General features: G+C 55.0%; 7 protein-coding genes across 7 annotated transcripts; 2 read left to right on the top strand and 5 right to left on the bottom strand.

Moving 5' to 3' along the window:
* Positions 1–1323: 1323 nt before the first annotated feature.
* On the top strand, positions 1324–2631 carry BDZ83DRAFT_177231 (uncharacterized protein). The gene has a single exon (XM_060501504.1). It carries the CDS (start codon positions 1678–1680, stop codon positions 2521–2523), a length of 846 nt encoding a protein of 281 aa, XP_060367884.1. The 5' UTR covers positions 1324–1677; the 3' UTR covers positions 2524–2631.
* Positions 2632–6235: 3604 nt separating this feature from the next.
* On the bottom strand, positions 6236–7180 carry BDZ83DRAFT_177223 (uncharacterized protein). The gene has a single exon (XM_060501503.1). The coding sequence runs from the start codon at positions 6926–6928 to the stop codon at positions 6323–6325; it is 606 nt and encodes a 201-aa protein (XP_060367885.1). The 5' UTR covers positions 6929–7180; the 3' UTR covers positions 6236–6322.
* Positions 7181–7519: 339 nt separating this feature from the next.
* Positions 7520–8845, top strand: BDZ83DRAFT_571620 (uncharacterized protein; the record flags this gene model as incomplete). The annotated part of the gene is made up of 1 exon (XM_060504424.1): positions 7520–8845. The coding sequence occupies one exon, from the start codon at positions 7520–7522 to the stop codon at positions 8843–8845; it is 1326 nt and encodes a 441-aa protein (XP_060367886.1).
* Positions 8846–10366: 1521 nt separating this feature from the next.
* On the bottom strand, positions 10367–13778 carry BDZ83DRAFT_611201 (uncharacterized protein). Its single transcript, XM_060507649.1, has one exon. It carries the CDS (start codon positions 13284–13286, stop codon positions 10803–10805), a length of 2484 nt encoding a protein of 827 aa, XP_060367887.1. The 5' UTR covers positions 13287–13778; the 3' UTR covers positions 10367–10802.
* Positions 13779–16703: 2925 nt separating this feature from the next.
* Positions 16704–18431, bottom strand: BDZ83DRAFT_749636 (Fasciclin domain-containing protein; the record flags this gene model as incomplete). Its single annotated transcript, XM_060513788.1, has 1 exon — positions 16704–18431. The coding sequence occupies one exon, from the start codon at positions 18429–18431 to the stop codon at positions 16704–16706; it is 1728 nt and encodes a 575-aa protein (XP_060367888.1).
* A 515-nt stretch (positions 18432–18946) lies between these two features.
* On the bottom strand, positions 18947–20935 carry BDZ83DRAFT_749637 (uncharacterized protein; the record flags this gene model as incomplete). Its single annotated transcript, XM_060513789.1, has 2 exons — positions 18947–20623; positions 20684–20935. 2 exons carry the CDS (start codon positions 20933–20935, stop codon positions 18947–18949), a joined length of 1929 nt encoding a protein of 642 aa, XP_060367889.1.
* Positions 20936–22167: 1232 nt separating this feature from the next.
* On the bottom strand, positions 22168–23640 carry BDZ83DRAFT_717466 (Pal1 cell morphology protein-domain-containing protein; the record flags this gene model as incomplete). Its single annotated transcript, XM_060511951.1, has 3 exons — positions 22168–22997; positions 23047–23482; positions 23590–23640. 3 exons carry the CDS (start codon positions 23638–23640, stop codon positions 22168–22170), a joined length of 1317 nt encoding a protein of 438 aa, XP_060367890.1.
* Positions 23641–26872: the final 3232 nt, after the last annotated feature.

Genomic DNA, 26872 nt, shown 5'->3' on the forward strand with positions numbered 1-26872 from the left:
CTGCTCTGACCTGTTGGGGTAGACAAGTTGGAATTATCACCACCTTGGTGGTGATTCGGAATTGAGGAACGAGGTAGTGTGGGTGGTCTTGAAGAGGATCTGGGGGAACGCTGATCCAGCAAGTGTCAGCAAGTACCGAAAGGTAGGAACACGGAGGTGGTGTGGATTGTGCAAAAGTCGGGTTACATGGAAAACCGGGCAGGGGGAAAAATGGGTGAGGTTGGAGGGAACAGGGTACGACTTACTCGGTAGGGTGGTATCTTGATGATGGGGTTCTGATACCACACCCGAAAATATTGTCGAAGGCGGTCTGTATGAGCAAGATGCTACTGCTCAGCAGAGACGAATTGAAGGCGGAGAAGTGAGGGTCCAGAGAGATGGAGTCCAAGAAAGAAGAGAAAGGTGCTAAGGCGGATGTCTGAGGTGAAGAAATTCGAGAGGCTGGAGGTTGGAGCTTGGGTCGAGAAAAAGAGGGTGGCTAGGCGACGATGCGCTTTGGCAGCGTGGGCGGAATTGGACGGATAGATTGGAAGAAGCGCAATTTGAACGGATAAGAGTGAGATTGGAGCCACCTCACTGCTGCCAGTGGTCGAATTGAGCTGAGCGGCCTCTTTGAACTATATTTGTCGTGACTGCTACTGACTGCGTGCAGTGAAGATTTTGAAAATGGCGAAGATGGCGATGCTGAAGATGTGAGATTTTTTGGTGGTCGAAGTGAGAGGAAGAAACGCAGCAGTAGTTTGGAGTAAGAATAAGAGTGAGGTATGAGGTGTGAGGTGTGAGGTGTGAGGTGAGAGGGTGAGAGAAGAGGTTGCGCCAGTTGGAAGGCCTGCTGATTGTGCGTGGGGGGGAGAAAGAAAGATGACAAGAAAAAAAAGATCTTGTGAAATTGGCTCTCTTTTTTCCCTTGAGCAGGATGTTTGTTCTGTTGATGAGAAGGCGGATGAGGTGTGAGAAAAACCAATCTCATGTGAAGGAAGGAGTGGGCAATTGGGCAGTGACCGGTGGTGGTTGTGCCTCTCTTGCCCAGTTGCACCTTCCTTTGATTTTCAGTGTCAACTCCAAGGCGAAGTGAGTGTGGAGAGCATCACGTAGGACACTCCAAAGGAAGGTACAAAAACCTTGGGAGTGAGAAGGTGCAGCACCTTAGGCCGGAGGGGGGGACCAGGAGCTGAGTTTGAGGTACCTTGAACCTCAGGTTCTCCCATGCGAGGCGGTCCTCTTCGATGCAATGAGATCTAATTGGATGCGACCTGCTTGCTGGAGGCTGGAAGTTGGTCGCGCCAGTTGAGTTGGGTTGCGACGACGAGGCCAGGTACACGACACGTCCGCCAGCCAAACAAGCTCTTCTCAGTCTCAGTCTCAGTCTCGGGCCGTTCAGACTTTCTGATTGACAGCAACGCCAATTGTCTCGGGTTGCCCTGGCAGTAGTGCTCGTCCAATTCACCACATCCAGCTTCAGCTCAGTCAATGTCAGTGCTGCTGCGCGTACGGAGTACGTTACTGGGCTGACGGGAGTGAGAATTGTTTGGTGGCCGCTGTTGCTCCTACTGCTACCTTGGGCCAACACGGACCTATGGCAGCTCACCAAGCAACACCTCCTCCATGCGACCGCTGTCAGGATGTGGGTGTCGAGGTCATTGACGGCTGAGTGGGTGGGCTGTCGGTCCAAGTCGAATGCGCGCGATCAGGTTCGAGTTCGAGGTCAGAATGACTGATGATGCAAGTCGCGCAAGGGCAGGGCAGAAGACAGGACGGAGACGGAGACGTGGGACACAAAACGGGATGGGACAGGTGACGGGTTTTAATTGTTTCGGCAGGGCACCAGCATCGTACCCAACACCCAACCCATCATCGCGTCAAATTACGAACCACGGCGGAGCTTCGCTTCTCACCCGACGGACAAGGCAGGGTTCAAACCATCTCGACATGGAGCTGGGGGCACACTGGAGTCTGGACTCTGCACTCTGCACTGGACAGACAGCATCCATACGTACGAACCTGAGTCCTGAGGTATTACATTACCTGACATTAAAAGGTAGTCCTGGTGTACGGATACGGATGCAGAGTACCAACAACATCTCCCGCAGGTGGACAACATGGACCAATTTCCTCTACTGGCGCCCCCAGCCAAGGTACAGCATGCATCCGCCAATTCACGACGTGCAGCCATGTGCAGGCTTTTGCAGCTCTTTGCAGGTTGTTCCCCGTCGCGAGGTAACTGGTCTGACGCCTTGGCTCTGTCATCCAACGCCAGAGCCGGCCAGGTACATTGAGATGCGCGCCGTGTGGAGCGTTGAGCTGTCGTCTATTGCAGCGCCGGCGTGGAAGATGGCTGCAGCTCTCAGGATTGGGCCCTCGGGGTGCCTTAACGGCGCCTTCCTAAGTCTGACTGGTGCATGGCTCTCCCCGCTGAACATCATTGCCATTACGCGCATCGGATCGCGGGATGTGCAGCCTAGGCCGCCTGGTTATCGACGGCCACGCGCGACCCGGTCCAGGGACATCCCGACTGCTCATTGAGATTGTGGGAAACTTGGCCTGCCCAAAGAGACTCTGCCGGACATGAGCTGACATATCGGGCATTGGGTGCCAATTGGGACGGAGTGACGGGAGGATGAGCCAGACAGTGACATTGTGCGACCAGACGAAGGCGGCGCCGGCTGCGGCCACGACGGGAGATGAGAGACAAGAGATTGGAACTGCTCGCCTCACCTGTGTGGGATTGACCAGCGACTGATCAGCCGTGGCAGGGAAGCTCGGAGAGGCAGGGAAACTGCCTGCGGCGGCCGCGGTGCCGACGATTGAGATTTGAGCCAGTGGGAGAAAATCGGGGGGCTGGGTACGCGTGGTGGGAGGCACACCGGGGTTGAGCTGTGAGCTGTGAGCATGGGCAAGGAAGTGGGCGTAGGTTCGGAGAGGAAACACCAATCAGCCCTAGTGTCGACCAATCTTGCGCATTCTGACCTCGGCCTCGACCTTGGTTATGGCCACAGCACCGGCCTCGATGAGTGACGAGGAGATCCATGACAAGTTCATGATCCAAGGGCACTTGTGAGCCGGCGGTGAGAATGAGCTACTTCCAAGAGTGAGTCAGTGAGTGTGCTGTATGGTACGAGAGACGAAGAGTGAGAGTGAGCTTCAGGAGTCAGAGTGAAAATGAGGTGTGGGTGAGTCTGAGTTGTCACTGCGCAGTGACGAAACCCACCCAGATTGCCAATCGCCCGCCCTTTGGCTTCTCTCCTTCTTCAGCAGTCCCAATGGGATGGTACTTGTCTGGAAGTACCCGTCTAGACCGCGAGGGTCACTTATAGGGATCGTTTGCCTTTCGTAAGGTGATGTGGGATAGATTATATAGCGAACGTCTGAGTAGGATCATGGTTTCGAAACCTTTGTCTTTAGAGATTAGTGAGGCAAGCAAGCTATCGCAAGTACACAATTGCAAACGATCTAAAAGGTCTTTGCTTTGCATATGTGCCTGGTCTGGAGAAACAAGCGGCCCTCTCCGTCGATGAAATGTCTAGACGATCGGGGTCGCGGTAAGACCTGCATTGGCGCGAGGTTCGTTCGTCCTTCTCTCGATGTTCTGTCGCCCAGCATCTGACACACGCAGTGCATCGGACAGTGCGTTGAGATGGAATCAAGGAGGAAGAACATGATCTTGGAAGAGCGATGGCACCCACCGAGCGTAGGAACTTTTTCTCAAGCTTTGATAGCCAAGGCGTCCCAGGAGGGAATTGGAACACCGCAGTATGGCATTGGAAGTTCGACGTTCAACCTCCGTGGAAGCTTGCTGCTTGAGTGTGGGATGTGCTTGCTCTTAACCCAAATCTTGGCATGATTAGGTAAGGTGCAGTCATCCAGATCAACTTCAATCTGGAAGGGAAAGGCCTGGGCCCATGTGCCAGCGAAGAGGGAAAGAGCAAGGGTGGCCCGTGCTAGAAAGGGAGCTCGGGGATCGAACTGGGAAACAACGGGTCGCTCCCGACGACTTCCCCCTGTTCCCTGATCTTGCAGGAGTGGCAGGACCCAATCAAACTGCTCAATGGACCTTCCCCATGATTAAGCTCGCAATTGCCTCGTGGGCCTGGAACCGAACGCTCCAAGCAGCGGTGCACCGGTGCTTCCATTCATCGACGGTTGCAATTTCCTAGACCTGGGGGCCATTTTTTCAGTTCTTCTTTAAATCTTCATACCCGTCTATCTGCAACGGTTTCTACGCCTTTGGGAAACAACTTTAGCGCCCCAGAAACTTGAAGTCTTGATCTGCTCAGATACGTCGCCCATCTGATTTCTGCCCATCGGTGCCCATTCAATCCAACCATTTCGTCCGTACCTACGGATACCTTGCCGATGACCAAGGATCGACCTTTCTCGGCGTCTCTTCTCCAATCTGCCGGACCCCCCAAGCAGCCTCCCTGCTTCACTTACACTCTTGAAATCTCTAAAGTCAAAGATGCCTGCCTCATGGTATCTATCCGAACCCTCGACTCGTTCAAATGTAAAAATCAGCACCCGAGGAAGAAAAACTTGCGTCGATTTCTTCCGTTAATATCCTTGCCCAGAGACAGCTGCCAATCAATTGCAACAAACCTGGGGCAAGGGGACGCGCAACAGACCGCCCCAGGGATGGCCCAGAGTCTGCACAAGCCACTGCGTTGATACCTCACGATACCGGTAATCAACCGCCCTGGGAGCTGCTACCAGCATGTCTCGCGAGTCTGCAACCCAACATGATCGAGATCGAGATCCGACCCTTCTCTTTCCCCTGATTCACATCCCTTCTCAAGTATCCGCGAAAAGGTTTGTCGACTCAGCCAACGACCCTGTTAACTCGTGCGAGACAATGGACCCTTCAGGTACCGCGATATCGCAGGGAGAAATGTTGAGCTTCAAAGGCGGGAGAACTTTTCGGACGATGCCCCGATGCGAGAAAGCACTACGCTATATCGAACCAAACTCAAAAATTTGCACTTTGATCCGGCGTTGGTGATTCGCAATTTGCAGCTATCACGCAAAGCGGAAAAGTCGCGCACCCCTCTTCGGCCTCCCTTGCAGCATGTCTCTAACCATATCCTCATATCTCCGACCCGCACACAATCCTTCGGAGCCACGGAGCATAGCGACATCCCTGGCCAGTGATGTTAGCTGACAGAATGAGATCGGTATGCTAGGGGCGATCATCCCCTGTCGATCGTCCAGCTGCTCAGGCCCCTATCGGATTGCCAGGTCGAGAAAATCAAGAGGTCCCCATCTTGCATGGGAAACCTCTTTTCCAGGGTCACCACTTGCTCGCTGGCCTGAATCGTTTGTCGCCCTTGGCTGCGGACGATCTCCCGCATCCTAACTTTCGGGGACCAAGACCACGCAAAAGACTTTTTGCCTTCGTTGACGCTTGATTCCGCCCGACCGTTTACTTCCCGACCAGACTATTCATTGTATGCAGATGCATGTCGTTTGGAAGTCTAATATCAATCATCTTCTCAGGTCAATACTAGAGTGCGCCTTCGACGGCTTGAGGCGCATGGCAGGCGGCATGACGTCTTCAATACAAATCGCTGAAACTCCCGCTGCGGTCAAGGCTTGCTTTCCCGTCTACCACCATTCTGATCAGTTGGGCGACAGGCATCCTCAGCTCGAGTTATCGTTGGACCGCAGTCCCGCCATCTGATCGATCGAGCCATATATCAGCCGGCTTGTCACACTGTGGCTGTTGTTGCTCTGGAACGCCGCATGCCTACGGCCCGTCGCAAACGGCAGTATCAAAACAAATGGCCCGCATATTAAGATTGTCACCAAACAAACAGAATCAGGGGAACGTGGTTTCCGTCATCCACGGCTGTGGCTATCAACGTCTTGTAAGCCCCCCGCAGCTGAGGCGCTCCACGAAAGAAATGGCTGAAGAATGGGCTGCGCTATCGTAGCAGAAGTTATCTCCACCAAGAGGCAGATCGAGATCGCATATGAGGCTCATTTTGATCAACATCGAGATTCACTTGTCACTCTGGTTGTCTGGTTTTCTTCCAGACGAAGACTGCCAAGCTCACCAGCTTGCCAGCCAACCGAACGAGCCATTATAGTACGCAGTGTTCTGTGTCTCGTTCCTCGTCGGAATATCTTTCCTGCGAGACCATCCTACGAGAACTAGGCTCTCGAGCCTGGATCACGTCAAGTTCTCGTGAGATGTTTTAGCTGGATTGCTTGCCCTTTTCTGGCAGCGTCTGATGAATCGAAAGAGAAGGTGAGTATTCTAGGCCGGCCCTCGCAAGTTTGCTGCAGCAAACGCAGGCCGAGAAGGACCTCTACGCTAATTGTGGCGCCATCAGTTCACCGAGAAGTTCGTTGTCACCGTGGAAGCGAGACAACGAGGAGGTCGACACATTCCAGAGAAAAGGTTCCCACACCAAATCTTTTCCCGCCTTGCTTTTTCACTAGGACCCTCTCGGCTACTAAGGTGGTCAAGCGATTGCCAGCTGCAGAAGTGCAGGACTAGTCTTCCCCGTCGACCCTGTTTTCTAGCCAGAAGACGGACGCCGACGAAGAAGTCTGTGGGTGCAGGGACGTTGTTGAGGCTCTTCCGATCGGCTTCCCCGCATGACGGTGCCCCTTTTCCTCGCTTCTTCGTCCCCTGCGCAGATTTATTGACGCTGCAGAAAATCTTGTTTTCCCTTTCCGCATATTCAAGCAGGTGGCCGGAAAGAGCAATCATGAAGATCTCGTGATCCAAGTAGGCCAAGCCGGCAGACTCCTCGCTTGTTGTAAACGACACACCAACGCGATGTTTCCAGAGAGCGTTTGCTGCTTCGTTGAGCAAAACCGAGTAATGCAGAGACCCAAGGTCAAACCCTTTCTGTCCATTATGCATTCCGTCCGAGACGGAAGTCGCCAGCAGGCAATCTACCATTCCTGCGAGAGCCGTCGAGGCCATGCAGCATCCGATGCCCACCGAACCGTCCACAACACACCGGGCCACATTCGGTGTCTTACCGGGACTCTGATTGGCTCCATGCGTAACTGCCACCGAGTATGCATATCACACGAGGGATGGCCCCTAGGCGAGGAATGTCTGAGAATTGCAGGGGATGGTCTGGTTGTTATAATCAGCCACCCGGGTGGACCAGAACTCAAGACGAGACTCGAGTATGGAGAGACCAAGACAAGGTGCTGCATATTTGTGCTCCTGTTGTTGTCCATCGTTGGGTGGAAGGCATATGATTCGTGCCGCCGGGCCAGCCGTGACAGAGGAGGCATTCTTACAACTTTTCTGGAGCAGGGAGACAGGCTCCGCTTGGCTCAAGGCGGCCCATGCATATATCGTTGCCTCACCCTCATCCATGAGTCCTCCGGCCAGTATATCCATCGTGGCGTTATTATCCCCAGAGTTTCACATCCAGCATAGATCAAGCCGGTGTTGCAGACGCTGACCGCAGCGATGTCTGGCGCTCATGAGGACATGATCGGTTACGCACAGGAGCTCGACATCACGGTAGCTTCTCGACCATCGTCCCGGCCGTCAAGCATGGAGCGGCAAACAAAACTTGCTCATCTTAAGCTCGTTTCCAAGTATTACGGATACGCCAACTTCTCATACCCTCGACCTGACGGCACTCCGACTCGCAATCCGTATAGAAGAGCCGGCCAAACGTACTCATCCGAAGATCTCACTCAAGATTACGACCATCACGAACTTGCTTGCCCGGAAACACCAACTAAACGAGATCGCACTTCCATGGGCTCGCAAGGCTCCAACAGTTCAGCACCCAGCCTCATTGATGATCGGACTGATTCCGAAGTATCGCTCGACGACGACTACCAGTACCACGCTTCCGCATCTCAGCTTTGGGACACCTTCTGGCCTATTGATGAGGCAAAGACTCAGCAGACTCCAGAAAAGGCCAAGACCCAGTATCCTGCCTTGATCCCGTCACCACATATCCGCAGGGCGAAGAAGACGGGTTGCATCAACTACGACGCTTACCCCCTACCACCCCGACCTGTCGAGTATAACATCCAGGTCCAGCACTCACCATCTCCGACCCCTTCCACCACCGAGGACCCTGTGACCCAACCCCAACCACCCTCAAGTATGCCAGCGTCACCGGTCCCCCATCCTGTTCGGGACCCCGAGGACCCTGAGCCTCGGAGCCCTCCAGAACTTCGCCGAACCATTCGTGCCGTCCGCTCTTCTTACAGCCTCTTCCCTCGTACTCAGCCTCAAGCTCCGAGCTATCCTCCACCACCCCCACCTCACTTCTCTGCCCTCTCAACTCGACCAAGTATGGGAAATCTGCGCAAGGGACATCGTCCACCACCCATCCATCTTCATTCTATGCCCATGTCTACGGCCACCGCTACCGCCGCTCCACTGTACTCTCCCGCCACAGCGTCTCTGTTTTCTCCTCTCTCATCGCCTCTCTACTCTCCTCTACCTTCTGACTACACGAGACCTCATACCTCGCATGGGAATTATTACCCATGTACTGCCGACCTTACACACCCCCGTTCTGCTCCCTTGCCACCACAGACACCAACGATAGGAGTTTCATCGGGTCTGGACACGCCCAAATCTTTCTTCGACTTTGACTCGGACTCGGACTCTGACGAGGAAGAGCCTGAGCACACCATCTCTCGCTTCGTCAAGACGCTGCACAAGCGAACCGCCAGCGAGACTCGCCGGAGCGCCAAAGGGGCGGCCTACGCGGATGCACAGCTCCGCAAGATCCGCGCGGAGACTGAGGCCGAACGTATTCGCGAGAACCAGATGATCTTTGAGCGACACAAGAGGTCCGGTGCCGTCTTTGGACGCATGTTTGGACGCACGCATGCAAGATCTCCAAACGCATAAAGACCACGTAGCTCAATTGCGCATTACGAGCATATGGCCTACTGACGACGGGGGGGCGTCGGGATCAGCCGGCGTAGTTGCATTTCAGCGCAGCGTTTGCATTTTACTCGTTCATCTTTCTTTTGTTTCGTTGTTTCACTCGGTTTCATTCTCGTCATGTTTCCTCCACGTTAACGCTTGAATGTTCTCATTATACTGCCATGTTTATCATTATCTCATGAAGAAGAATACGGTCTTGGAACAACTGGGACAAGAGGAGGATCTAGTCGGTAAGAGGAGGACAAATACAAGGTTGCGCAGACCACCTGGAAGTGGTTTGCGCGGGGAGCCCCAACAAGGGATGAGAATTCGTGTGGACCCCGGGGAAAAGAAGGTTTCCAAAGGGATGGATTAGGGGAAGGGAGGAGGAAATTGGATCAACGAGTCAGACGGATCAACGACGAACGACGAAAATTATGGTGAGAGCGGGGTTGACTAGTTCTCCTCGCAAGGGAACGCAATCTGATGTAACGGCCTTTGAGCTCGGAGATGACTCCGTCCCTCCTCTGGGGGGGAAGCATGAGCGTCGTCAGTCGAGAGGTCTTGTCTGGCGACTTGACCAACCTAAGAAGAGTAAAACATCAACAATAACAACAAGATAGGATAATTGCCACAAGGTAGACTAACTAAGAATGGAGAGGCAAAATGCTTCTCCTACAACTGTCTGTTCAAACCAAGTGTACTCCGTTCCGTTCCCGCGTAACGTTGTCGAGGTCGCCACACTTGAAGCATTTGATGACGTAAATTGACGATGGAAGCTGCTGACTTGTCAGCTGCTCTTGTCTCGACCGAAAATGGAATTCGCTCAAAAGCAGATTCTTGGCCACTGGTGTAACACACGAACGGGAGGAGCCCAGTCCATTCTCACGACTCAACCTTTTTGGCTGCGGCCTTTCGCTGCGAGCAGCCTACGCGAAAGGATCTAGACTTTTGAGTTGCCGGAGCAATGCGCGACGTTGACATGTAGAGGGAGGAGAGGGCCAGCGCTGCTTACGGGCGTTGGAACAATTTGGCTCTCCGGCTCGCTGGCTCGCTCGTGTAAGCCGGAGAGAGCCGAGAGCCGAGAGGGGGGTTAGACGAGCTCGCTTCGGGTCGGCGGGATCGAATCCGCGCCTTGGGCGAGAAAGGCGAGAGATACTACGAGTACGGGCAACCCGTAAAAAGGTTAGACGAAAGAAGTTGTCTTGGCGGGAAGTTTTGACTAGGCGACTGTGTGTTTGGAAAGGATTGAATTCCAGTTTTGGTAGGGGTCAGAATCGTGGAAAAGAGTTTTTGATTTGCGAAGCTAGATATGCGGTACACGGCGAAGCATTTGTCTGGAATTTGCAAGGTTTCGCAGGGACGCTTCCCACTGCCGTGCCTCACTCTTTATGATTGCCATATTCGAATCCGATTGCTTGAGATTTCTAATACCAAACGGATCGAGAGACATTGAACCATAGCACCGGAGCAAGTATCATGGACATACGTTGGAGGTGATGATGATGGATAAGGTGAGTCGACATTAATGCATTTGATGCGTAAAAGGACATTCTATCGTGGATCCCATGTAAATCGTTCCCCATACACTCATATCGTAAAACCCCCCTTCCCTTCTCTGTTCTGTCCCCCCCCTTGACTCTCCTTTCGTCATTCATCTTCATCTTCATCTTTGATACTTCGTGGATATGCCCAAACCTGTAAAAACGCCATGCCAATGCAATGAGGAAACCCTGGAAACATGACCCGTGAAAATGCCAGTAAAAGCCGATACATGAGTGAAAAAGAAATAGCAGACATTAGAAGTCGAGGCCGTGAATCAGAAAAGCAGACTTTTTATCTCCTGATGGCTCGGAAGGAAGACAAGATGCTTGGAAATGGCGGCGTAAATGTCGGAGCTCGACGCGAGAGGGGGAGGGGGATCAAAAGGCTTTGGTCCTCAAACCATCCCAATCATAGACCTCCTAGAACAAGGTCTCCCAAAAGGGCCTACCTTCTCAGCTCCATCACCCGTAAACCTCTTCAACCTCCTCACCCCAAGCCTCCTCACATCACGCCCAGCCTCGACGTACCCCAACACCCAAACACTCTGACTCATCCCCGCCGCCGCAGCAGACGCGCCCCTCGCCGAGCTCCCCGGTCCGGCGCCGAGATACACGCGCAGCTTCTCCGCCGAGCGCGGCGCGGCCTGGAACGCCGGGTCTGCGGCGCAGTCCTCGTTGGCGAGGAAGGAGAAGATCTCGGCGGGGCAGGTAACGCCGTGCGGGAGGCGGTAGTTGTTGCGGCCGAAGAGGAGGGAGATGAGGGCGGCGAGGTAGAGGACCAGCAGCGCCAAGATGACGGCGAAGACGGGGATGTTAGGGAACATGCGGACGCCTCCTCCGGTTTCTGAGGGGCGGTTGGTGGCGGTGAGGGCCATGAAGAGGCCTCCTGCGAGGGCGGGGAGGAAGGTGAGGAGGAGGGAGAGGGCGGAGAGGGCTGCGACGCGGTAGTGTCCGTTGCGGAGGGCGTGGAGGGTAGATTGCAGAGGCAGACAAGCGGCGTAATCCGCGAGCACGGAGCGGGAGGCCGGCGCGCCGTCCGTGGTGGTGCTGAGGTCCGCCCAGGGCTGGAGGATGCGGAATTGCTGCTCGAGGGTCTGGAAGGCGAGGAGGAGAACGAGGCCGAGGAAGCTGGGGACGAAGCTATACAGAAAGTTGGCGGCGGAGAAGGAGGAGGGCGCGGAGAGGGGCGCGGCGGGGACGCCTGGGCGGAAGCCGGCGACGAGGCTTGTGCGGTGGAGGAAGGAGACGACGAAGAGGGCCGTGAGGAGGATCGTCGAGGCGACAACGTAGAAGAGGACTTGTGGCGTGCGGAGGCACCAGGGAAGTTTGTAGGTTTCTACGAGGCCGGAGCGGTGGGCGGAGCGGCCTGCTAGGAGGGTGGATGTGACGGAGCGGCGGTCGTGGTGGTCGTCGGCGGCGATGGCGGAGGAGGAGTAGGATTCGTTCTTAACGTCGTAGTGGAGGTCGGACGGGGTGTGACCCTGGGAGTGTTCCGTCCCGAGGCCGTACCAGGGCGTCTCCTGGTTGTCGTCCGTCATCCAGTAGCCCAGGCGGTCGACGATGCGGTTCCGGAGCATGGAGCGGAGCTTCTTGCTCGACGGGGCGACCTCTGCGCCGCGGTAGGCGTCGCGGGTGTTGCTTCGGGCGATCATGACGGAGAGGTCGGCGATGGAGCGCGGGTCCCACATGAGACCCGTTACGCGGTTGCGCCAGAAGAGGAGGAGGATGACGACGGCGGCGAGGACGAGGAGGTAGAGGGCCACGAGGGTCCAGACGACGCCCTGGACGGCGGTCCAGTACCAGACGTCGACGAGGATGACGGTGAAGGAGGCGCTGGCGAGGGGGATGGCAAAGGCGGAGAGCCAGAGGGTGGCGAGGGCGATTTTGACGTGGACGGGGCCGGCGAGCTGCGGGAGGAGAAAGGTTTTGGTGTAGAGGTTTTGGAAGAGGGCGTTGCGGCGGCAGATGGGCTCGTCTTCGGAGAGGGCGGCGAAGGGGAGGATGCGGAGGGTCGCTGCTGCGACGCACTGGGCGTAGACGAAGATGAGGGAGGCCAAGAGCTGAGGCAGGATGCGGAAGAGGAAGTATTTGCCGCTGTAGATTGTCTCGCCGTAGGTTAAGAGACCGGGTTGGATTGGTGAGTAGACGGCGGCGACCATGAGGCAGGCGATCATGACGAGGCAGAGCATCATGAGGGCAATGAGGGAGGGCAGACGCAGGATCGTGGGGACGAAGTTGAGGCGGGGGTATATCGCGCGGTCCTCGTCAATGGTGTCGATCTTTGTCATGCCCGGGAAGACGCTCTCTCTCTCGCTGATGGGGAGCCATTTGGGGGTGGTCTCGGTGGGGTTTACGCCGGCCGGGGTCTGGACTTGGTTGTGCTGATACCTCGAGTCTGCCGAGTGCGGCGGCGACATGGAGATGATACGGGTGCCGAGAGACATGGAAGGCCTCTCGGCGCCAGCGTTGGAATGCGGCCGGGACTGACGGCGGACCGAGTCCCGGGTGTGCGTAGGGACGGGAACCATGGGTGAGAAGCCGGAGTCCAGGTCGCCGCTTATGAGGGGGCTCTGGAGGTCGTCCGGGAGGTATCCGGCAGCGCGGTAGTAGCCGGTGTTCTCGGCCGGGGAGGGGACGCTGGACGGGGGAGAGAATCCGCCGCTGTGGCCGTGCTCCCTCGTCAGGGCCTCCAAGGCATAGCGGAGGTAAGGGGTGTCGTCGACGCCCGGCGTGACGGAGCCGTTGGCGGCAATGGTAAGCTCGTCGCGGAAGCCCTTGGCGCGGGCGCGGTTGGTAACCTCGTCGACGGCGAGCTGGGCCTCGTTGAAGTGGACGGCCGGCTGGGAAGTGTAAGGATCCTGACTTTGGGAGGAGAACATGCTGCCGATGACGACGGGGGCGGGGAAGTTGTTCTGCTCCGGGTGGTAAGGGTTTGAGTGATGTTGCTGCTGAGAGGGTGGTGAGGGAGCGTGGGGTACGAAAGACGGCGGCGGCGAGATGGCTTCCTGGGGGCTGGAATCTTCTTCTTCTCGTTCTATGCCGTGTGCATGATGCTGCCTCCTTGCGTGGTGAGGGCGAAGGGTGTTTGGTGTGGATGAGTGTTGTGATGGTGTCTCGGCAGACCAATATTGAGGCGGATATTGGCCGCCTACGATGAGGTTGTTAGTATGAAGTAAGAAGAGGCGGGAGGACAGGGTTGTCGTGAGGAGGAGGGGGTGGGAAAGATGAGGGTGTGAAGGAGTTGTAGATGAAGTTGACGATGATGGAAAAGAGGAGGAAAGAAGGTGTGTGTGTGTGGATGAAGAAGTGGTAAAGGAGGTCAAGTTACGATATAGGGTGTAGACATACGTTGATGTTGCGCGTAGGCGTTGTCGGGGTGGGCGTTGTCGGGGTGGGCGTTGTCGGGATACATGGCGGCTATGCCTTTGATCCTATTTCATGGGTCGTCGTTGTTGTCGTGAGAACCTCTCTGCAGAGCTGATGCGGCGTGATGAAGCCTCCACTTGTTACGGAGCCAATTACCAGCGAGAGTGAAGGCGGAGATGTCTTCAATAGTCTGGCTGCATACGCATATCGGAACTGCAATAATGGTCAGGGAGGGGGAGGATACACAAGAGCAGGAGAGAAGAGAGAGGGAAGGCTGAGCATCGTGGTTGGGAGTGTGTGTGGTGCGTGGTGTGGGTGGTGGTGAGGTTTTTGCTGTTTGCTGAAAATGCGTGGTTGGGAAAGCAAGAAAACCATGCATCATGGAGAGTTGTGACTGGTGATTGCAGCTCGTCGTTGGTTGCGATGGTGTTGCAGGTCGGAGGTTGGGAGGGAACGGCGTTGCCCTCCCAGCCACCGAAAACCCCACAGAAAATCCCTGAAACCCCGGGGGTCCCTGACGGCCGCTAGGCCCCGTAGCGCCCCGGATGCAGGAACCAGTGCCAGAATGGGAACAAGAGACACTTTTGAACAAGGAAGACTGACCTTTTTGACGTTTGTCAGGAACAAGAAACGATGTCCTCGTTTTACATAGAGAGAGAAGAGGAGGGGGAAGATAAGAGAGTATATCACGGAGTAGGGGAAAACACGAAAAGTTTATCGCGTGGTTGCAGTTCATCCCATGTTGCTTTTGTACACACAAGGTCAGGTACCTAAGCACCTAAGGTAGACGGTTTTCAGATGACAGAAGGGTACGTATCCTGCAGTACAGCTGTCCTGCATACATCCATCTCCCAACTCACAGGTTGCATACCTCACTTGACAACTTGAATATGCCCAACACCACCCATCCAAGAACACCTGTGCCTGACAATGAGAGAGTGACACTTGTAACTTGGGAATACTGCGTAAGAACACCACGGACAGGGGACTCCACCCCGGCGGCAGCACGTCTCCGCATCCGCTGCCACCTCTCGCGCCGACGAGGGAACGCCACCTTATGACAGGGCTCATTTGCGAGTGGCTGGGCTGCAGGGGAGCCCGGCCGTTTGCTTACCTAAACATCTCTCGACCTCTCAATCTCTCTCTTGAATTTTGAGTCCGTGAAGCTGCGATCCTCCTCACCGATTCTCACCTAACTATGAAACATGCCTCATGTCTGGAGCCAGAGTTGATTCTCTTGGAGTATTGAGCCGTCGCTATTGCAATTGCAGCCACAGGCTCATCGGCTGGGAAGACCGCCTTCACCACGGTACCTAGGTATCTTGAATTAGCTAGGCTTTTGCAACTGCACGGCAGCAGCAATCGACTGGGTCTTCCGATAACGGGTCGGTAAAGGGATGCAAGTCGCACTGCTTACCTGGCCGCGGTACCGGAGGCGGCCGCAGCTCCAAGACAATCGGGGGTAGGCAAGGTGGAGACTTTGTTCGGAAAGCCTTTTTGCCGTCTGGCCTTCCGCTGTGGGGCCGTGGGACCGAGACTCGGGAGTGGCTTGGATAACACTATCTATCAGCCGGGAGGTGAGCCACATCCAGGTCATCGAGCAAACAAGCATGGCCCTCTCGAGAAACTGGCCTTTACGTATGGGTCGGTCTGAGACTGCCAATGCAAAATCGCTTCGGAGCAGACAGCTTCCGGATGGAATTTTAAAGAAGGTTGAAGGATATATTGGAAATGCGAATGTATTTCACTTCATACTGCATTTCTGTCTTGATACTCGTCGTCATCGCCGCCTTCCACCATCCACCTATCCTGGGTATCATCTATACTGGACTAATTAAGTAACGAGTCACTGTGTCCCGACTAATGAGACCAACCCTACCACCGAGTCAGTATAATCAAACACCACGGCTCTTTATCCCACTTACAACTCTTCAAGTCGTCCGAATCTCAATCCCGCCCGCATTCACGGCCGGCAGTAAGTGCAACGAGCGTGGGTGCACGCCACAAACGCTTCATTGGGCTTGTTGTTAAAGTCACAGTACTCGTAGCACTCCATCAGGTTCTTGTCGGGGCAGACCTGTGCGCTGGCGAATGACAGGCCGGCCACGAGGATGGAGAGGACGGGTGCGAGCTTCATGTTGGTGAGTATTCGTATATCGGGTCTTGGAAATAGTGGAAGGAAGGGATCACGTAGGAGAAGGGAGTTGCCACGAGTCTTTATAAAGGACTCCTTTCAAGCGCAGCTGTGCCTACAAGACATCACGCTCGAAAAGAAAATAAAATAAAATGAAAAGGTGGTCAAATAGGCTATGCAGGGTGTAGGCGCGGCAGTGCCGGTGTTGATGATTTCCCCGAGTCGGGTATTATGATACTCGCAAGCCGACGCGGGAAATAATCATGCGTGGAGCAAAGGAAACAGGGCCAATATTGATAATCTGCGTTACGGCAAATGAACACGCAATTAAACGCTATGATTGGGGGGCGGTTTGCCAGTAGAATCGACGGTAAACTATCTAGCAAGAGACACGACTCAAGGCCCCAGTCTCTGGTACGGCTGTACGGCGCTGGGCCCCAACGTACACGGCTATTATGGAAATGAGCTTTCGTAGTACGAAGTACCAAGTAGTAGCGAACGCAAAAGGCCGTGCTTAGTCGCGACGGTTAATTTCGTTCTCACCAAGGTTCATGACTATATTCTATACTAGGGCGTCACCCCATTCCAACTCCTACGTGCCCGCTGTCTTGTTTCTTTAAGTTTGCCAAGCCACCTTTTTCTCCGGGAATACGGAGTAACCCTCTTGTAGATGCTTGGTTCAGCGGTGGAGGAAACACTCAAGAATCCATGCTCAAAGCCATCTGGCTACGGAGTGCAGACAAACATTCATATGTTTCACTCACAAGACTACCAGCGCGGTATTGCTAATGACATCCTACAACTCTTCGCCCCAACCGCCCTCCTTTCCTACCTCAACAAATCGGGCCAGCCGCCTCTTGAGTTCCTCCACGTCAATCCTCTCACTGCTCCTCGCAACACCACTCTTCTCAGATGAAGACGAAGACGACGACAATAACGGCGCTGGCGGTTGCGGTGGTGGCAAGAGCACCTCATCCAGGATGTGGACGACGCCATCCCTGACCGGCACATCTCTCGCTGATACCGCAGCCCCATTCACACTAACATTCATCTTCATCACGCCCACCGGCAGCCGTCCACCTTCGCCCGCAGGTCCCGTACTGCGAGAAACCAACGCCTCGATCGAGACCCTTGCCCCGTCGAGTAGAGTCTGAACATCCCGTCGCACCCGCCCCATCCCGTCTGCATCTTCTCCGAGGTCTTCTCCCCCGTCGGTCTTCTCCTCTATCCCCTCCATCCCCATGCCTTTGGAAAAGTCCGTATAAACCACCTCCGCAACAAAATGGTACTTCACCAAGGCCTCAAGAAACCTCGCCCCCGTCTGCGAAGAGAAGAGAAAGTCCATCGCTTCCTCGCCCAACTTATCCCACGCCTCATTCGACGGCGCAAACACCGTGATCCCAGAGCCACCACGCTGGCGCCGCAGAACTTCCTCGCTCACTCCGCTCCTCTTCATCGCCTTCGCAAAAGTCCCCAGCGTCTCCTCCGGCACCGCAGCACCGACAAGCACATCCCACCGCGGTGGCGGAATCAAAACATCGTCGATAAAGTGAACAGCAACAGCACCATCTCCGCTCTCCCTCGATTCGGAAGCGAGAACCCGTGCGTAAAAGTTGACTTCGACACCGGATGGCCCCTCCGCGATCCTCACCCTCTGCCGTCGAAGCTCCCCGCCGCCACCTTCTTCGAGAACCGTCTCCGCCGTCTGCAGCCCACGGAGGTCTTGGTAAGTAAACCGCCCCGGAAGAACGTGGTACTCGAGGATCTCGCCAAGTAGCTCCGCTCGACTGAGTTCGAAAACGCCCTCCAGCTTCCGGAAGGCCGAGTCCGTGGGAACGAAGATTGTGAATTGCTTTCGCTTCTGCGTGTGCTCGTCGTTGCTGAGAAGCATGTCGTGGACCTTGTCGTACGAGTCGAGGAGGGTCGCGAAGTAATCGGTTTGCATGCCGCTCTCTTTGATCAACGACATGAGATTCTTCCCTTTATCTACCTCTTCTTGACTCGATCTCGGATCTTCATTTGTTATTTGTTGTAGTACTACCGGCGCTGCGTGGCCGGTTTCGATGTCGTGGGCGTCGGTTGGATGTCCCATCACGCGTCTACCAGCCTGGGCCACGGTTCCAGCAGCTTGGTAGAACATGCCGCCAATCGCGTTGACCACATCGTCGAGTGAGGATGACTTCTCATCACTCCATGTCCGTATTGGGTCCCAATTCGGTTCCCTTGAGCCTCCGTCTTGGATCCTTACCATCGATTTCTCGGATCTACTACTCTCAGGCAGAACAATAGCCGAGACAGAAGCAGCCGCAGCTGTAAAAGGCAAAACACAACTCGCCTTCATATCCTCGATCTCTTTAGCATCCGATATCAAAGCCGCAGCGGCAGATGACGACAGCGAAGAATCCACTGACGACGAGCGAACGTGATGTATCAGCTTCGCAGAGAGGTTTCGACGGAGAGAGGTAGAAGGGTTGAAGCGGATTTGCATTCGACGCCCCATGGGGAAGTACTCGCTCAGAATCATAGCCTTATATAAGTAAAAGGTAATTGTTGTGTAATTCTTCAACACAAAGAATGGGTCCGAGACATTACGACCCGGATGAAGTGGGCGTCCCGGTCTCCGCTGATGTAGGTTTCTCCCATCGGATGGAGACATAGAGGTTCCCGTTCCCCCCGGTCCCGGGAGGGCAGTAGCATCACGGCGGACCATCAGGGTCCGCATATGCAGTTTGACTTACACCGCACCGTTGCGGCTCTGCATGCTGTTCCACTTCTTCCCGGTACATGCGGTATTCGGATCCGTTGTAGACTTTGACTGGTTGGGAATGTATGAGAGTCGTGTCTTGGCGGTTGCGCAGGACAACAAGGTGCCGTCACCTGAGTCCGAGAATACCGGGTCCAAAGGCATGACGAAGAAGTCCCCGTCCACCACGATGGATCTGGGTCTGAAATGTGTCCCTTGGCCAATTTTTGTCTCATCTCAGAGAATGCTCGACATTGACATGGTAATGCCGTTCAGTTGCACCGAGATGATTCAACTCACACTCGCGGGCCCCCAAACCCGCCGACGACCCGAATCTCCCCAACCTTCTTCCGCTCCACCGACTCAAAGGCATCGACAACCCGCCCGCCCCTGATATCAACAATACCCCATCTCTGCTCTCTGCCCTTTCTCAAGGCCATTATTCTCAAGGCCATTCTTCTTCCTCCCGCTTCCGCTCCCGTCTCATGCTCCCAAACACCAATCTCGTCAAGAAGAACCTCCAAAGCCCACACAAATTTCACCGCCGTGCCGTCATCCTCTCCTCCACCACCACCCCCAGGCGCAGCAGTATACAACCTCTCAGCATCCTCCTTATCCCTAGGTATCTTCGTACACAGCAAGTGTAAATCAAGAAGCTGTGAAAACACGAGCCCAAAAGTGGGTTTGTTCCTTCTCGACGCCGCCTGATTCCCACCATAGCCGTAGCCTGTGATGTTCAACGCAGGCGGATTGAAAATGGATCTGAGCGTTGGATCGACGGCCTTTCCACTGCTATCAGTGCCGTTTTCTCCTCCATTCGGTGGCCGCGGCGGCGGCTGCAGACCGCCTTGGGTATTCGCGGGCTTGGATATTGTCGACTCTTTTGAAGAACTCGTACTATTCAGAAGTATGATCAACGGGCTGGTCTCCAGATTTCTGGATAGATACCGCAGGTGGGAGGAGAGGCGTTGGAGCGAGTCGTGCGCGGACTGACGGTCGCGTCGGGTGAAGAGGGACGTCATGAGGCTGTGGAAGTGGGTGATGAGGATGATGTCCGGCAAGGCTGGTTCTTTCGGATTGTCGTCTTCTGGGAATCTGCTCGCGGGTGGTGCTGCTCCTGCTACGGCTAAGATCGCGTGGGGGATCTCATCTCCTGCCGTCGGTCTGCTCTCAGTCTCCTCCTCGTCGTGAAGCTCTTCTGTGACTTGCTCTGGTGTCTTTTCCAATGTGTCGTTCAGATCTTGCCCATCTGCGGCTCCTTCAGTGTCTTCCTTTTCGTCCGCTCCTCTCTCGGGAGAATCTGCAGCCATGAACGGTGTCGGTGACCGAATTGTCGAAGGTGGCGGTGACAGCGAAGATGACGAAGAAGATGGCAGCGAGATGGCGTCCTCATCATCATCCTCGTCGCTGTCGGCGATCTCTGTTCTCGTAGACTTGGTCGTCTGAGGCCGTGGCTTGAGTTCCGGCAACACAATCCTCTCTGGCTGTTGAGACATTTCCGGCTCTGACGCAGCATGCATCCCCAAAGAAATTGCCGCATCCTCAGCAGAAACTTCCACATCAACCGCGACGTTCGCGGTTCCTTCATCCTTCTTCTCGCCTCCGGCATCATGCTTATCATCGTCCTTCTTCAACCGCTCCCCATACGGTGCCCGAACCCCCGGGGAGGAGGACACCACGCGTGGCTCAGGACTCTCAGGCGGAATGTCCAAGTCGCCGAGAGCCTCCCACAAGCCCTCGAGATCAAACACCCTCGAGACAGAGACCCTTCCCAGACACCGCCTCAACCTCGTCATCACGTCCGCCTCAGCGGTGCCATGTACCACGAGCTCCGTTCGAATGGCGTCCCTTAACGCTGGGAGAATAGCCGCAGGAGGCTGCGTCGTGACGACCATCACCCTCGCCTCCTTACCTCTCTCGTCACTCTCGGACTCGTTTCCGCAGAGTGTCTTGGCCAGCGCCTGCATCGAAATCTAGACATAACAAGTCAGTTAATTTCCCCTTTGACTCCCCCAATGCAGAATAAAACTCACCAGGATCCCCATCTGCTCACTCTCAGAACTAAGCCCAACAACACTCCCTCTCTCAAACCCGCCACCGAGAACCTCCTCATCGACCTCCCGGCTCCCGACCTGCACTCTACCCCTCGCCACCGCCGCATCTCTGCGCTTCGTCTCCCGACTGCAGAGAACGGCTGCGGAGACCAGCTCGAGAGGGAAATGCGAGCTCGCCTGCGACGCGGGGAATACCATCTCACCACCGTCGTCGTCGTTGGCGCCTGCCATGGTGCAGATATGCCTCTCTTCCTTCCTTCCTCTTCTTCTTCCGGAGCTCACCGTGGCGCGAGCCGTTCTGAAACGAGACAGGTGACAGGATAAAATTGTGTCATTTCCATGCCATCTCGACTTAGTCTTTCGTCGACTCTGCCTGCCTTCTCCTCTGAGATCTGAGATGGTATGAGTGATACCGGCACGAAAGTATCGTCAAGTCACATGATGGCAGCTGCCAACAGTTGCGCGGATTAGATTCCGACCTGAGTTCCAGGGGAGGGAGGAGCTGATTGTAAATTCTCCGCTGGAAATCTCGATCAGGTCTCGGCGCTTCCCAGGGCCAGCAGGCACATTGGGAGTCAGGGCAGGGCCTTATCAGCCACCTCAAGGCTCAATGACATCACCCCTGTGTCTTGCATGATTGTCACTCATGCAGCCCTTCCTCACTCCTTGCCTTATACCTTACTCAACACATCCCATCCGGACTTCGCCATACAAAAAACCTTGCCTAGGGGGGCACGGGAGACGAGTCATGTATTTTGTGCTTTTTCGTGTCAATAAACTGATCCCTTGTTCCAAAAATACCAAACACATGTTATCCCATTATTGCCGCCGTCACTGTTGAATGCACTGCAAATTGGCACTGAGAAGAGTCATGTGAGGCTCAATGTTCTCTATTTTCAATAAAGCTAATTCATAACAATCTGCCGACGGACTGTTGGATTGCCTGCTCTATGCCTTCCCTTTGTGTAAAGTGCCTCTGCCGGCCCTGGAATATTTGTAGCAAAAGAGGCAGAAAAGGAGGCTCGTTTCCTCCCAAAGAAATATGATTATTCACGAGAAAGGTATCACTTGTCGGGTGGTGTGAAAATCCAGACGCAAATGTGCGACCGCTCCGCCCTGACAATCGTAGTTTTCGTCCTGATGGCTTCTCCAAGAGCCACCCAACCCAATTCGAGATCCCAACCGTATTGACTCCCTCCACAAATGATCCAGAATTCGATATTATCGGATCCGTAGCCCAATGTGTTTGCATTGTAACCAGATTGGTTCAAACAACTTCACATAGTTCCTTGTTGGGGTGCATCGACTGCACCCTTCCTCTTTCTTGAAACTGATCGCCTTCTAGTGAGGCGTTTAATAAATGACAAGGACTGTCTTTGCCGTATGCCTTCGCAATCGTCTTGATGTGTCCCTTGTTTTGGCTCGATGCGCTCGTGTCCTGCTTCCTAAGTTCTGCGAAACCACTAGGCAGCAGTGCCAGGTGCAGGAGGCGGTGCCATGGCATCAGAAGCCTGGCGTCTGCGTCCACCCTTCAGACTCTTGACCCTGGCCATGAAGCCTCCAGAAGGCTTGCTAGGTCCGTCCTCGGTCGGTGACATGACGTCAGCTGTGGCACGACGCTCGAGGCCGTTGGCAGAGCCTCGTCGGGGCACTGGGGGAGGCACACCGGGCGAACGGGTACCGTTGTCGGCTCGCTTGACAGAGATTGTCTCGGGCTCCTTTCCATACTCGGAAAAGAAAGGGTTACGCTCGCCAGTGTAAGAAATGCTGCTGGCAGGTCCATTGGCGTCGGGCGATCGGCGGGAGGTGTATGCTCCCTCAGGGTTAGTGATTCGACCAGAAGGCCCATATTCGCGAGGCTCCCGCTTCATTCCACGAATGCGCTGGGCAATGGACTTGCTGCGCCCAAGGCCTTCGGAGTTCGACTGCTGGGCTTGCTCGGCTTGGGTCTTCTGGATGGCAGCTCGGGCGGCAGGGGTACCCTCCAAGAAGGTCGAGGCACCGAGTCCCATGGATTCCTCTCCGTAAACAATCGAACCGCGAGCTCGGGGGTCAAAGACAGCGGGATCATCCTTGCGCTCTGCAAGTCTTGCAGCAGTTGCAAAGTCTGCTGATGCCTCGCCATCGTTGTGGCCCATGAAAACAGCATGGTCAGGGCGCTTGTTGAGGGGGCCGGAGCCGCCAAGTGACATGTTGAGGGAGTCCTTGGCGAAGGCTTGCATCGGTGCACGTCGGCTGCCCTTGCGGTTACGGTGGGGGTTGGCTGCATCGAAAGGACCATCGTGATGGAACACTACATGCCATTAGCCTCGAAATTTTCATCAAAAACATGCTTAACTCACATCCGGTGCCGTAGATGCTGGTGGCATCCAGTTGGTCGATGATATCAATTCTGCGACTGGGTTTCTTGGGGTCCTTATCCTTTCCTTCCCGGGCGCGGCGTTCTCTCTCCCGACGTCTGGCTTCTTTCGCCTTTCTCTCTTCGTCGGTCGGGGACTTCTCGATATCAATCAGGACAGACGACTCGGAATTTCTGCGCGGTCGGCGTTCCTGAGGTCGGCGTTGGGGCGATCCAGGAGCTCCGCCAGGTCGGGGAGGACCACCGCTGCCCTGAAGGCGTCGCTGTCTCATCGCCTCCTCCTGAGATCTCGATGGACGGTGTCCGGGTGGCGGAGGGCCGCGACGGGCCCCAGGCGGCACATTCTCGCGTCCTGGCACTCCAGGAGGGCGATTCGTCGGGGGTCGAGGTTGCTTCTGATCGTTAATGGTGAGACCATCCTATAGGGCGAAAGTCAGTAACCCGCAATGTACGCGTGGCAAGAATTCAATTGGCGACCGAGGGATCGGTCCGGGTTAAATGAGTGAATTGATCGGGGGACACGTACAAACAACTCCTCAGCGGTAGGCGATGCCTTGTTGTCCAGCGATGTTGACATGGTGCCTGCTCCGATCAAATTCGGTTGACTACTCGAGTATGATGGATCGAGGAATGGGTTGCGCGAGACAGGTCGGGGAGGGTCGTCAAAAGGCGAGGCGGGTGAGGTGGTATTCGTAGTGCCGGAGAGTAGTGGGGAGGCTGCGCGGTTGCGAAAGGGGTTGTTGGATGAGAGATTAAGCGTCAAGCCAGCGCCAGCAGATTTGCTAGGTTGATGGCCTATTCCAAGGAAGTAAAGTTAGCACTCGATAGGAGGAAGGAGAGAGAGAAAGACAGCGACGGCTCCGTGCATGCGAATGACGGCGAGGGGGAAGGGATATGAAACATGAGGGCGGTATACATGACACAGCAGGTTCAACAACTGGGTGGAGCGGGCGCGGTGCTTGCGTTTGCTTGGGCGGCAGTGCAATCCGTGAGAAAGGGCGGCTCTCTTCCCGTTGGACAGGGCAAAAGTCAAAGGGGGGAGATCCGGGAAGATGGTGGCAGGCATTGAAAGGGGTGGGTGGGAAGAGGGATGAGGGTTGGGCAGGATAGGACATGCCGGCGCATATCCATCCCCTACATCCATATCAGAGTGTTTGATTCTTGGCTTACCTGGCTGTGCTGATTGTGCCTTTGACATTTTGGCTGTAGTCTGTGAGGTGTACCGAGTGGGATGGTGTGGTACCCGCGACGGGAGGGATGACCAGATGGGAATATGGATAATGATGATGGACAAGCGCGTCGTATTGAAAGTCAAGGGATCGACCTTTTCTTCCGCGAGAAAAAGGGGAGCTGTCCGACCGATTGAGGAGAGACCAGCGAGCGTTGCTAGCAAGCTTGATTTTCTTTGGCTGTCAAATGGCCGTTCCTAGCGTCATGCCTCTCTGCAGGGACAAACAATAACGGGGGGAACGGGTTTTGGGAGGAGCCACCCGACGGTTCCTCGGCAGGTCACTGTGCGGTGCGGTGCGCGCGGTGTGTGTGTGGCAGCGTGCGGGCAAGCAATCTGCAGTACGTCCGAAGGTAGATGGGCGGTCGGGATCCGGAGTTGTAGGTGGGTGGATGCGTGGGTTGAAAAGAAAAAAGAATAGGGGTGAGTTGTAATATCGAAGATCCTCGATAATAGTCGGCAATGCGCGTCTGGTTTGGCCTGTAGTGCAGCGCGGTGTTCTCTTCTCCTGCTTTGGTCCGACGTCAGCTCAAAAAAAGCATCCCTTGGGCTTTGAGGGGATGGATTGGTTTGAGGGGGACGAATTGATTATCGGATAATGGATTGGGTCCAAATCATCCAATTCAGGGGGAGATTGCTGGTCTGCCGGGAAGCGAGTAGTTTGGCTACCTTAGGTGGCTAGGAATTTTTGGGTGGTAGAGTGGTGGATCTGGGGTCCACGCACCATCCACGACTTGCGAGGATGAAGGGGTTTGGCTGCTTGGGTTTGGAGACTTTGGACAGGATTGGGCGGGCACTCGACCCAGAGGCTGGATGATGCCGACGACTGGATGAACGCGCGACAACCGAGCCAAGCAGCTGTCTGAAGAGTGGGCCAGAAAGGGAAATGCAAACTCACCTTCTCTTTTGGCCTGGATCTGTCTTTTTCTTTTTTTTTTTCTCTTCTTGCTCAGTCCACGTCCTTGTCAGAGGTGCGGAACAACGTCGTCTCTCCCACAAGAAGGGTGGCTTGACGAGTTAATAAGTCGATACTCTGTATTTCAATCCGTGCGATCGCGATACCCCAAAAACGATCCGGGGACGGTGTCTAGATCAGTGATGGTGTTTGACAGCTCGTACAGTCGCTAGCTGGTATTGCCGTGTGACACGGGCTCGGTGTGCCTGCAACACGGACCCGGGTTGACCCAACTTCTGGGTTGCTTTGATGCCTTGATTGGGATGACCGTGTCTCTGCGAAGCGAGAGGTGACGACAAAAAAAAAAGGTAGGTAGTGTGGTTCTGGATGGATGGAGAGGTGATGGTGTCACTGTTCCTAGTCGTGTTCGGATGCTTAGAGAATGCGGGTGGTCTCTGGATATGAGATGCGAAGTCGGATGAGATGGTGAGTCGAGATGAAGGTAGATGGATGCGAGAACGGACGAGAAGTTGTAGCGAGAGACGAGAGATGCTCCTTGAGAGTTCGTTCAGCTCGAGAGTGTGTCGGCGAAGGAGGAAAAAAACGAGGGACGGGTGCAAGGCAGTGGAAAGCCCCGTGAGGCAGGTAAGGCCAATGGTCCACTCGTCGAAGAGGGGGAGCTGTGAGGCGGAAGAGGAAGGAGGTCCCGTTGAAGAAAAGAACAAAGGAAGGAAGGCGCGAGGCTTAGATCTTGAGGCTTGGAGTGAAAGAGCAGGAGGCAGGAGGCACTCCACGAGTCGTTGAGCAGGGCAAGTGCAGAAAAGGTATCTGTGTATCCGTAGCTTTTGAACGGGAAGGAAGGAATAGGTAATCGAGTAAGAGGAAAGAAGGAAGCCACAGCCAAGGTAGGTAGGTACCTTTAAGCTAAGGAAGGTGAAATGGGCGAGCTGAGGAGGAGGGGCAGGCAAGAGCGATGATTTATTACTATTAGTCGACACTGATTCTTCTTTCCTTTTCGTCGTTTGGGGGATGAAGGCACGAACGATGAGAATGGGAAAGAACCAGACTGGAATTGGAATAGAAAAGAGAAGGAGAGGAGAAATGAGAGCACTTAGGAAACGGAAAGAAACAGAACGTGGACAATGCAGCAAGAAACATCCCAACGACCTGACCTAACGACGCCCTCCCGATCCCCGCGCATTCCACCCGTTCCGATCGCCTCCTCTTCTCTCTCTCTTTCTCTCCATTTTGACACCCATGGATGTCATCCCCATCACCCATCACCCTCATCTGCCAGCGGCACCTGAACTTGACCAGGTCCTGGTCCTGGTCTGGCACATGAGCCACTCGATCTCAATCTAAGCCACCCACACCGTCCGAACCCATCCGTACGGATAGCTTATTATCCTGTAAGCTCACCTCTTTTTCTTAGGGACACCAAGTATACAAAGACAAGGAGACGCTGACGACGGCGGATACGGTTAGCTGGGAAGACGCCTCCCCCAACTTGGGGCCCCTCAGCCTGGGTCTGTGGCTGCATCGTGGGCGGTGAGCATGGCTTTCCAAACCTCGTGCTTCATGCCTCTACCACTATGTCCACTGCACTTTCATTACCAGGTGGGTAAATACATCCTGTTTTCTACTACCACTATCCGTACTTCCGCCACTACTATTGCTACCTGTACC

This window comes from Colletotrichum acutatum (genome assembly GCF_030867785.1).
Source record: "Colletotrichum acutatum strain CBS 112980 chromosome Unknown BDZ83scaffold_21, whole genome shotgun sequence".
Taxonomy (NCBI): domain Eukaryota; kingdom Fungi; phylum Ascomycota; class Sordariomycetes; order Glomerellales; family Glomerellaceae; genus Colletotrichum; species Colletotrichum acutatum.